Raw genomic sequence first — 12344 nt, 5'->3', positions numbered from 1 at the left:
TACAGTTCCATTTGTCCCGCCTCTTTTTTCTCTGATTTGTTTACATTCTAAGTCACATGGTGTAATTCAAATGTAAACACATGGCTGCACTGCCAATATGGCGGCAGCCAGAGCCACCACACTCTTCAGAAACCTGTAGGTGACGTCGCGGATACTACATCCATTGTATACTGTCTATGGTCTGCCTCAGAGTACGATGCTGGTCTGCACCATGGTGCAAGATCATTCAGTTATTTACATACACTCTGTAAATCAAAGACACATGAATGAGCAAATAAAAAAATGTCATAAGAAATATTTACTATTTAGTTTCTCCTTCACGTTTTGAACGGGAGGGTGAGTAGATTGTGTTGAAATCCGTGACTGCACTGCTTCATTATTTACCCTCATCTCGACCCTAACAAGGAGTCCTGGACTAATTTATCTTGCTCCGGACTTTTAGTCAGTCAGTTTGATTGTGGTCATTTCATTAAAACAAAAACAATACAGGCCACAGCATTAATGTCGGACCCACAAAGGTTGATGGTCCAAGCGCAGTTGTTGAGCCACCATTTTTCTACAGCAGCCCAGAGCAAACAACCCAAAGATGATCTAGAAATGGCCTTTTTATGTGAATTTCTGCTACTTCACTGCTGGGTGCCACTAAATCCTACACACTGGACTAGGGATGTAACGATGCATCGTGACACGATAAAAAATCGGTACAAATGCGTGACGACTCGCATCGGTTGACAGAAAAAATGAATCGCGATTCTTGGTGAATGGGAACCCGCACAGCGCGTGCTCTCACTGGTCAAACAGGCTTCCCGGCGCGTTGCGTGAGCGTGGCGTATTTGGTTCGTCCTGCACGCAACTTCAAACCCCACCGGGAGTGTTTCAGGAGCGAGCGCTTAGCCCGCCAGACTTTGTTTAGTTGCTCAGATTTGGACATTTTACTGGTGTTTCCCTTCTAAACATGCTTCTACATGTGTAAATATGTTACGCAGTTAGTTAGTTAATTTTGCTTTTGTCTGTTTTTACGACCGGCAGTTGCATGGGGTATTTTATTTTGAAAATCCACCGGATTCTCTTTGCTTTTTCTATGTCTGGCTCTCGCCCACTTTTTTTCCAACAAATAAAAAGTATAATAAATATAATAATTTTATTTGGTCATAATTTGTCTGTAGCTCATTTTGATTTTAAAAAATCGTGAAAAACTTGTATCGTGAACAAAAAATCGGGACTCGAATCGAGTCGTGAGTTGAGTGTATCGTTACATCCCTAATCATTGAACAGATGACCATCTGCCTTCCAGCATTCTTCTAGGATGCTGTTCACATAACACTGACAGTTCTGCCACTGTGCACATTCACACAGAATTATAATAAGTTGAATGCACTGTATACTCCACTCCAAAATACCTCTGCACACCAGATTTTTTTTGTCAGACTTGTCATCTGAGATGACAGTTTTCAAAGCATTAAGCTCATGTAACAGGTCTGAATTCAGCTGAGCTTGCACTAAATTTTATTTATGGAAAATGACGAATGGAGGTGCCAGTCAGCCAGGGAAGAATTGCTGTAACGGGAATACGATGTATTGTTTGTATGTACCAAATCCGTTACAAACTGAAGTAGACTGTAGTACACTGAAGTTAAATGCGTATTAAAATGAATAAATAAAAGCACCAAAACCATTGAAAAAATAAAACTCGATTTAAATGAAAAAAACGCACTAGAAGAACACTGTGCATATGTTTTGAGAGTTTGTTGACTGCACATGTCGTGTATTGGGATATAAATTAGCTTTTATGAGAACACTATAAGGCATATTGTAGTTTACATTTAGCAAGCTACACATGCATTCATCTTCATGCAGCAGATCACTGCAGCTTTCATGTCTGACACGGACTATGAAATCAAACAGAATACATTCTCCATCTCTAACAAAGCGACGATCAATGGATCAGAAGAATCAGCTTCTGTATAAGTCGTCCAGCTTGTGAGAAACAGGTGCCTGCGGTCTCAGCGTGCTTTGTGATGTGATGTCTGTGGGAATACTGTCTACTGAGAAAGAGAGAGAAAAATGGAAACGGAGAGAGGGGCAGAGAGTAGGAGTGTTTCAATCCACATATATATATTTTAATGAGCGAGCTCCCAGGATGCTGGATTTCGTCAGCTTCTGACATCTTGTTATTGTGGTTTTTACCTGGAGGGGAGCAGGTAAGAGCTGCAGAACAGGAAAGCAGCAAAGTAACTCTGCAACTGAAGGCAGACTGGGAGAGCAGAGGCTAATTAAACACAGGTTCAAACATGAAGACATGCTAATAACATAAGTAATGATAACGCATCAATACAATATTCTGTTATATTGTTGTTAAAATGTTCGTTATATGAAAAACATCTTTTGTGACTCATATTTTTTGCTCAAGGTGTATTTGGAGAGGCTCCTGACCTACGCTGAGATTGACATTTGCCCTGCCAACTGGAAGCGTATTGTGCTAGGAGCCATCCTCCTGGCGTCTAAGGTCTGGGACGACCAGGCGGTCTGGAACGTCGACTACTGCCAAATTCTCAAGGATATCACTGTGGAGGACATGTGAGTTTGCTGGACACACACCTAGAATAGTGCATTTTACTCATAGGAAGGTGTAAAAGTGTACAGCAACGCAGTGTACACACACACACACACACACACACACACACACACAGCCATGAATTATCTAGGTGGTAAATGCTATTTAAGATGCCCTGTGGTGTTTTCTTTCATTTTCCATTTGTATGTGAAAGCATTTCTTTCCTCATAAAACCTTTGCAACACAGACTTTTACATTTTAATACGAGCTTTCAATATAAAAATATACATGATAGATCTCAATATTAGGAGATATACATTAAAAATATACATGATAGATCTCAATATTAGGAGATATACATTACCACAAAGTGTAGAAAGAACTGCTGTCACCAATCACTTGACTTCTCTTCCTCTGTTTTGGAAACTGCAAAGATCTTATGATTGAGGGAACAGTTCCACAAAAGGAAAGCAGTGTCCTTGTGTAGGAGGTGCAGAATCACATGACGGTATATTCATATACCATAGCATGGTTTAAATAGAATTAGCATGGGAGCACAGACTGTAACAGACTGTTTCTCTGTGTTCCACAAGGTAAAATCTGAAGTCAGAGACAAAGAACAAGGAAGAGACAGTTTCTGTGTTGATTAATGAATCAAGTTTGTTCAATAAAATGTAAAACAAACAGTGGAAATGTCTCCTCGAATATTCCTAAACTCAAAAATGTTTGATTCATTATAGCAACAGCAAGTTTTAGATGAACAAGTTCTAGATAAACAGTCTCAGTCATTGTTATTTGGCAGCCTCTTAACTGCTGTACCTGTACACACCCCCGTTTAGTGACGCGTTCAGGGTCGTCCCATGCTGAGAATAGTCTGTTTGTGAGGTCAGCCTGGGTTCAAGAGGTGTGGAGAGTCACATGTACGGTGGTGTGGACATGTTTAGCGCGACCTCTGCCCAATCTGTCTGATACCCTTGACTAGGGGTCTTGGATTGGTCCCAAAAAAAGCAGCTATTGCCTGGCTCAGGTTGGCTCAGTTAAATCCAACCCAGCCTTATGATAAAGCATTGTCACCTACTAAGATGTTGTCTCCCCTTTGTTAAAGCAAGATTTATGCAACTGCAGCGCTGTCAGTTATTCTGGCAGCATTAGTAAATGGTTTTAATCGGCATGCTATCGTGTCACCAAGCTTGAAACAATTCTGGTTTATTAGTTCCTAACAGGCTCACAGTGAGATATGCGTGGCTTTTACAGGATCTCAGCTTTAATATAAATGTTTCTCCTGAAGAAAAGAGATGTCTGAAGCAATAGATTGGATTTTTTCAGGGTTGTATGGAATAGCTTTGTCTCAAGACACCATCTTCAATCACTGTTGCTGTGTGTAAGACGGGCTTAGAAGCATCTTGAGCATGAGGAGCCACCACTCAGTCCTATGCACCACATCCGTCTCAAATCCACAGGAATCTTGGCTAGCTTATTCTGAGGGGGAACACGATGCTGCAGGCGTGTTGCCACTGCTGCGACCTCTTGACATCTGCTGCATTCACACTCTCCTGCACCAGTGGCTGTATATTCTTGTCCTTGGCTCATATTTTACAGCACGGTGACTGTAATCCACCTGTTTGGGACTCTATCCAGCGAGAGGAGCCCAGTATGTGGGTTCCGCTGTGCTTCCATATGGCCGTTTACCGGACAGTGACTCAGTGCTTGACCAGAGATTTCCACGGATGATCAATTTTAGTCTTTTGCTAAATCCATACTCGGGGAAACCTCGCCTGCTGAATTCCCCTTTCCCCCTCCCCAACTGTTTCTAAATCAACCGCAGAGGAGTCTGGGAGGAATTATGAGGCAGAAAGAAATAGATGAGAATAGCTGAATGAGTGTCACAGAGAGATAAAAAAGAAGCAGCATTATTAGGCAAAGTTTGGCTACAGCTCCGTCTAAATTTAGCTCGTCTGTTGCTGCACGCCTGTAAATGTGCGTGGGTAGGGAACAAAGGCTAAGAAGAAGAGATGGATAGCGCTTCGTATGCGGGTTACAATGCACAATGAGTCGGCCGCGTCTGTAGACGAACACATGAAAGCGTGCTGCAGGCGGGATCACAGAGCTGTGCGGCATGAGGCCATGCATGACAATAACATTTTCAGGATGCGGGATTAATATTCGTTTTTGACGCATAGTGTTTTTGCTTAGATATCGCTCATTTTCTGGATGAGGAAAGGGATAGGTGGGTGTGCTGGGGATTTACTTGATATACGCGCATTGGCTCTACATGTGAAAATAACACCCACAGTCTGCGAGGTGATGGATTTGCCAGTATGGCCTCATGAGCACTCTCTCTTTGTCTCCTCTTCAGGTCTCTCTGTGCAGAATTTATTTGTACATAAACAATTTACTTCCAGTGATCTAACCAACTTTATTGCAGTCTCAGCTGGGTCTGATTTCAAGCTAAACATCTGTTTTGTTTACCTTGTCAACTCACACATCCTCTGTCTCTCTGACACCAAGGAATGAGCTGGAGCGTCAGTTTCTGGAGCTGCTGCAGTTCAACATCAACGTGCCGTCCAGCGTCTACGCCAAGTATTACTTTGATCTGCGCTCATTGGCTGAGGCCAACAACCTCAGCTTCCCCCTGGAACCCCTCAGCAGGGACAAGGCCCAGAAACTAGAGGTGAGTAACACACACACACACACACACACACACACACAAATGGAAGCTGATTTTGTGGTTCAGCTCATACAGAAAAAAATCAAACCAAACCCTGTTTATTCTGGCCTGAGGATGTGGAATACAATGAACCGAGGCCAACCCACTAATTAGTATTTTGAAGTGTCTCAGCTCAGCACGCACACACACACGCAAAGCACAGACTGTAGATCATCTGCTGGACTAAGGACAGGGTGTAGGAACGTGTTGCTGAGTAATTAGCTTCACTGCCTCAACATCTGTCGCTCCCTCCCTCATCTGCATCGCCGCAGTTAGTGTTTCAAACAAATCTTAGCAGCTGTAAGTGCTCAGTTGACGTTGGCCAATGCATCACTGCCTGCTCTTTTTACTCTCTCCAAATGACTCCGTTTAACCAAAGTCCACCCTGTCATCACAGAAAGCATCGCTGTAATTAATAACCTTAATAATGGCTGCGTTCCTACACTTAATGCGTCAGAGCCATTGGTCAATGTTATCAGTTCACCTACTCAAATTTAGCACCACCATATTCATACTGACAGATGTTGAAATACAGTAGTGTTACAGACAATTCACACAGGAGGAAAGTTTATTCATAAGGCGATTATTTACTGTTTGTTGAATCCTGAATGAAACCGCTTCAATAAGTGGAGCTAATTTGGTTGAAAAGTGATACTCCTGATCCACACTTCTCTTAATAATAATTTTCATCTGGCACTGCAATTTTAGTGTTTTTAAAAATTCATAGTCCCTCATTTTACTATCTTGTCAACACGCTCACTCATAGCTAATCATGGATGTGTGTACTCCCTATGTGCATTAATGTGACTATGACTATGATCTTGAAACTAAATATAACAAGAAATGCAAAACTTAAAAAAAAAAAATCCTATCAATCTCAGTTTATTCCCATTAAAAAAAAAGTAGTATTTGGAAGTAATATGTTTTTAAATCGATTCTTCCACCATGACAGGGAGAGGGTCACGTACCACCAATTTGAGAATTCATGACCTATGACAAGTCCTAATGTCTGCTATTACTGCTGTCATGTACTAAAGCAGTACCACAGTGCCTGACTTGAACACCTGCACAGCTGTATTCCACTCCTCTGGCTGATTGGGGTCAGGTTGAGGCCAGATATATATTTTTTTGTGTAAAACTGACTGAGAATACTTTATATTCATGCTTGTTGGTGGCTATACAAAAAAACTGTTGATATACAGGAATACTAGGAGACTTGTGTTAGAATAACAGACTGCCAAGAACAAATCTGGTTGGATCTCTTCTTGAAAAACACGAGAAAACCATCTGAATACTTTACGCCAATAAAAAATAAAAAAATCAACAAGGGAGTGAGGGACCCTTCAGCCAAAACGCTGGGTTTTTAAAGCTTGATCTCACTTCCAGATGACGGTACTGTTTTTTCTTTGTGTTTTGGAATCATTTCCTGTGTTTGGTTGAGATTGTCGCCTCTCATATTGTGCACACACTGACAAAGATCTCAGCCAATTACACAATTACTGGCATCTCCATCTCTTATCTGCTGTGTTTTGACTTTCAGGCCATCTCGCGGTTGTGTGATGACAAATACAAGGACTTGAGGAAACAAGCCAAGAAGCGGTCAGTGAGCGCAGACAACCTGACAGTGGTGCGGTGGTGTCCAGCTATCATCTCCTAACACTGGCCGCCTTCAGCATGCGGACACACCTGTCACACATACTGTACTGTATATCTGCCTGGAAAGCAGGCAAACCAGGCGGGCAGCAGTCCTCTGGATCAGTGGGTCTGTCTGGAATACACACACATTCATAAACACACATACACACACACTCACACAATCTGGCACTTTTACAAGTGTGATTGGACCCTCTCCGGTCATTGTACATAAAAGAAGTCCCACTGGCTGCCTGCACTGAACCAAACTGAGCTGAGCTGAACCAAACTGAAGCGTGTGTGTGTGAGTGAAAATTGTCAGAATAAAGACCTTGACCGCAGAAGAAAAGAAGAGGCCAAACAGAAATAGAGCTGGCAATGAGAGACTGTGTCAAGTCGGGAAAAGAAGAGAAGAACAAGCTTAACGTGAAATCTAACAGATGACAGCGGCAACGGCGCTCCATAATTCCCTCTGATGCTCGGCCGGCTTGTGAGGCTGATTGACGGAGGCCGCGTGCATTCCTTTTTTTTATTTTAATCTTCAGGTTCAGTTTGTTAGCTGAAGCATGAGATGATTTTTTAACAGCTTACAGGCACATTTTAAAATGCTCCAAATTCCTTGATTCATGTCAGTGTTTTGTTGGTGTTTATGTTTCTTTTCATTCCCATCTGGCAGAATCCTCTGCTAGCAAAACCAAGCGTACACAGAGGAAACACATGTGCATTCCACATGATACATTTGACTGGATTACATATCATTCGCTCCTCCTCAGCAAAATATTCCACCGAGTATTCATTTACATTGTAGCCATTTAATGTTAGCTGTCACTCAGCCAGTGTTTAGCTCAAGGGCGCTTTGACAGGACCTGGAAATTGAACCTGTGCTGTTCCAGTTAGAGAACAGCTTCTCTTACAGCGAGGCCATGCAGCCGCTGCTCAGATACAGCTATTCACTTAAAGCAATATTCATGCATTGCTTTGTTGTTGTGATCAAAGACAATGAAGCGTGCATACTTGGGAGAATATTAAGTGGAAGTCAGTGGTCCACTCCTCTCAGAGAGTCAGATGTGAGACATACTGTAGAGCTTATGTTGTAATTCACTGCCATTGTCCTGACCTGTGGTGCCTGTAATAAGCTAGTTTAACACTTCTCCCCTTTCTACTGGAGGAATAGAACAAATAACTGAAGTATTTTTTTTTTCTTTAACATTTTGTATGGTTCTTCCAGCTTACAAGGAAACAGCACAAATGGAATATTGACATTTAGGAGCCACTAAAAGCATGATTCTGAAGCGACGATTCAAAAAGATAGATTGTATACATTTTGCTAAAATGTCTCTGTACAGTGTAAATACAGCGCCAGTGTGCAAAATCTGTAGACTGAGGTCGTACTGTAAAAAACAAACAAAAAAAACAGAATGACGTGAGAATATTTATATTGGACTGTACTGTTTGTACTGGACCTGAGGGTGGGCGGTAAATATGTTTGATTCCTTGTTCTTATGACAAATCAAGTAAAGACAAAGGTGAAGTATTAAGATTTAAATGGGAGACACCACTTAAGATTTCTTGTCTGTTTTCTTGTTACAATGTTTTCACACTGCAGAAATGCCAAGTTTTTTTATGTGTTACATACTGTATATGGAATATAGATAATACAAGACAATTCAGGCTTATTTTATGATTTTTTTTAAAGATTTTTTTAAACCCCATTCTGTGGAAGCATTGCCAGATTCTCATGTTTTCAAGTGATGGTGCTTGTTTTTTTTTATGGAGCCCAACAATAGACAAAACGTTATCAGGTCAAAAAATACAGTACGATTGAATCCATCAATAAATACTATTGTTGATTATATAATTAAAATAGAGCGTAAAAGCTTTATAGTGTTCATTCCACTTCCACTCTTATATCACTTTTTTTGTCTCAATACTACGAGTGGCCACAGGGGCAAACTGCCGGCTGAGTGGCAGCATTGTAATACACAGTGTTTTCGGATAGCATCAGAAATAGCCACATTGTTAAATAGGGAACAGATCAATTAGGGGATATGTCACAAAGAAAAGAAAAATGAAGATGAAAAATAAAAAGATTTAGAATGTATTATGAAGTTAAAGTTAACTGACAGTGGTGGTGAAAAGACTAAAGCTTTCTATTTATTTTAATTTAACTAACAGTATTATTTATTGATGTATCAGTTTTGGGGCTCCACAGTGTCTTGCATTTATTGGAAATAAGTCAAGTAGTCAAACGTTTGTTTTTGTTTTTTTCCACAGATCACTTGCTGATTTGCTCTTTTCTTGACATTTCTTATATCAGAAACACACAGGGATGTAGTAGAGGCTAAACCCATACAGTCACTCAATATTGTATAGGTCATTCTTATATATGCTAGTTTTTACACTTTAATGGGTAGATAAAAGTGTGAAATGATAATTCTGTTATATAAACTTTCTGATTATTATGACCAACTGGACTCTCACTTTCCTCCACTACATCACTGATATAGGCAGTAAACTGTATGCCTGAAAATATCGTGACGTAACCTGGAAATGTCTGGAAAAGGCACAGAAATGTATATTTCCTCATCACACAAAGAGGTCAGATAAAGGTCCAAATTCAGATGTGACACCAGTGTACCCTCCCTCAATGCATTTCATTGGCAACTTCCACATCTGAAGTTCAGTTGTTTGTCAAGCTACTAGAGAATCAGTCAGTCAGCTCAGTGAGATTTCCAACCCCGAGCAGCAGTTATTATGAGAAGGGGACAGAAGCGTACCAAAGTCATGGCGAAATGAGGGATGATCCTGTCGCTCTGACTCGGCCCTCTTGCACATGAAGTCTATGAAAAAGGTGTTGGGGTTCGGGAAGGGCAGCGTTTGTTTTGCATGGTGCTTTGACTGAGTGAAAAAAAAAGTGTCTTTAGGAAAGTAACATTACTGGAGTTGCTGTTGTGAGTTCAAACTGTTAGAGGTATTCAAAGATTGTATATCCTATTTATTGTATGTGTGTGTGCATACAGCCCAGTCTGGTGTCTTCTCGAGCCAGAAGTAAGCGTCGATGCCATGTGGTCAAACTATGGTGAGTCGTGAGATGGGAAATTGACTCTGACAGCAACGACCATGGGCCTGTGGCGTCCTGTCGGATGGTTACTAGGTGTGTGTCATAGCCTTGTGCACTGAACTCTACCTCTGCATAGAGTTATACGTTTCTCTTGGTTTTTCTTTCTCTCTTTGATGACAGTTTTTGGATTTCTCAAATTCAGCTTCAATCATAATGATTTCCCGTGCTAACATCAGTCAACTGTGACTGTTTTTTTTGTTTTTCATTGATTGATATTTTCAACAAGTTGTACTGTATTCTGTTCTTGGTGTTCTTGTCAGTGTATTTCTTTTCAGTGAGTCAGTCATTCTGTCCTGTTCTCAGTTTGCCAAACTCAGATCTCTTCTCTGTTCTTTTTCTCTGTATGTTTTCAAGTATGATTTATAGAACTGCTCCCAATTCTTCTCTTCTGAAGCAATGTTTAGAAAAACCTGTGCAAGAATTAAACTTTAAAACCTTGCAATAAGCCCAGCGTATGTCTCTTGTGTAATCAGTTCAACCAAAGTGAAGGAGGTATATCAATACACACACATCATTCATGGCGTTATCACGAGTTCTTCCCATGATGCTATCACAATATTTCGATATGTTCTGTATTGTACAGCTGATGTGACTCAGCAGGGTTTCTTCTCCCAGAAAGAGCCATTTAAATGGCTTAGAGCAAGTGGTAATACAGAGATTACACTCTACCATATTGTCACCGAGGGACACATTTAATCCTCCACGTTAGCCTTGATTTGCATTTCAATCGCTGCTCTGGTAATTGCTATACAAGTCAATTCAATGAAACGAAGAGGTGCTGCAAGCTTCAGTGAGAGCAATTGCAAAACATCTCTTATGAGCCACGTCAAACAGACAAACAGACTCACCTTTGAAGCCAAGTCTTTTCGTTCAATGAGCACCACAAGCGCACAATCCCATCCTTTGTTTGGCTCTGATCATTTCTGTTGAGAGAATTGAAGTGATGTCCAGCTTCATTCTCATTGCCGTGTGGTCTAGATTCAGTCTGAGGATGAATCGCTCCACACCCACCTCACAGATGGTTTCAGGGTTGAGATTGCTTTTATTCAAACAATAGTGACCAGGGGCCTCATGTACGAATACTTGCGTGGATTTTCACGTGAAACTTGGCGTACGCCAAAACCCAGAGACTGTGGCTCTCACTGCAAATTGTGCTTTAATGTCGGCCTGTTCAACAGCATTGTACGTAAATCTGATATACCAGGATGATTCCGTCCCACACAGCTGGCATGGCTCGGCCTCAGGGTTGACTGGCACACTCCTGACCGATCGGCCAGCTCCCGCTGGAATGCCCCTGTTGCCAGGAACCCCAGCGTAGTCAGCACAACCCCGGGCTACTCCCCGGCCCCCGTTGCGTTCTAGGGCCGGCCGCAGCTCTGCGCACAACTCCAGTAACACTGGCCTTGGTAACCGAAATCGGCTTATGAGCCAATTATCATGGTTTGCAAGTAAATCCTCGCGTTCCTTAAATCGCTCACGTCGGATTGCACCACTTGCAAGGTCCTCTAACAACGCTAACGCTGCCTTTGTTAATATCATTTTCTTCATCACATTACGCATGCTTTTATATCCACCTATATAACTGCAAACACGTGGGTGTGTTAATTGTTCATAAGTGTGTCTCTGATGTGCACATCACTCTGATGACTACTTGTTTTCACATTATTAACAGTTTCCCAGCATCACCTCTGAGTGTCGCCAAAGGAACAACAGCTGTAGAAACGTGCGTACACAGCTATGTAGCTGGCGTGGGTCACGCACATTTCTACGATCATTTCACGTTTGATACATCTGAACGTGAGCGTGGAAAAGGACGTACGCCACTTTTTTGTGCGTACACAAGCTTTGTACATGAGGCCCCAGGTTGTTTGTCTTGCTCTAGGATGTTTGATTTGATTTTCCAGATACACAACATCAGCATGTGTTAACGCTCTTTACCTTGCATGAGAGGAGCTTCATATGTCAAGACTAGTAACATTGAATTTCCCTCATCTGACATTTACATCTACACTAGGTTCAACCTTCAGGATCACATCATAAACAATAGGTCAATAGTCAATCTCATAACTTAAAAACTACAGTTTCATGAGTTTCTTTAGAAAGAGATCTGTGCTATACATTAACGTACCAAAGAGTTAAAGTTGGTTTTGTTGTTCAGCAAAGGTGATTTCTTTAGAGATGCTAAACATCAGCCTGTTAGCCTTTTCTATGTGGCCATATTCATTTTTAGCAAATTATTGCACCTCCAACAAACATGGAGCAACATTAGCAATCGCTTTGAGTCGTGTTTCTGCAAATTTTGCAGATTTAAGTTTAATAAACCAGCTGTT

At 41.4% G+C, this 12344-nt stretch overlaps 1 protein-coding gene across 6 annotated transcripts in view; it reads left to right on the top strand.

Annotated features, from left to right (window-relative positions):
• ccny (cyclin Y) overlaps positions 1 to 10459 on the top strand; it is a 52247-nt gene extending 41788 nt beyond the window's left edge. For all 6 annotated transcript variants that reach the window (XM_027274116.1, XM_027274118.1, XM_027274115.1 and 3 more), the window contains 3 exons: positions 2411 to 2577; positions 5063 to 5225; positions 6802 to 10459. In XM_027274116.1, coding sequence (XP_027129917.1) covers positions 2411 to 2577; positions 5063 to 5225; positions 6802 to 6918 — 447 coding nt within the window. In that variant the 3' untranslated portion in view covers positions 6919 to 10459. The remainder of the gene's footprint in view (positions 1 to 2410; positions 2578 to 5062; positions 5226 to 6801) is intronic.
• Positions 10460 to 12344: the final 1885 nt, after the last annotated feature.

Source organism: Larimichthys crocea, chromosome XXIII, assembly GCF_000972845.2.
Source record: "Larimichthys crocea isolate SSNF chromosome XXIII, L_crocea_2.0, whole genome shotgun sequence".
NCBI classification, from domain to species: Eukaryota; Metazoa; Chordata; class Actinopteri; family Sciaenidae; genus Larimichthys; species Larimichthys crocea.
This window is presented reverse-complemented; position numbering and strand designations above follow the sequence as displayed.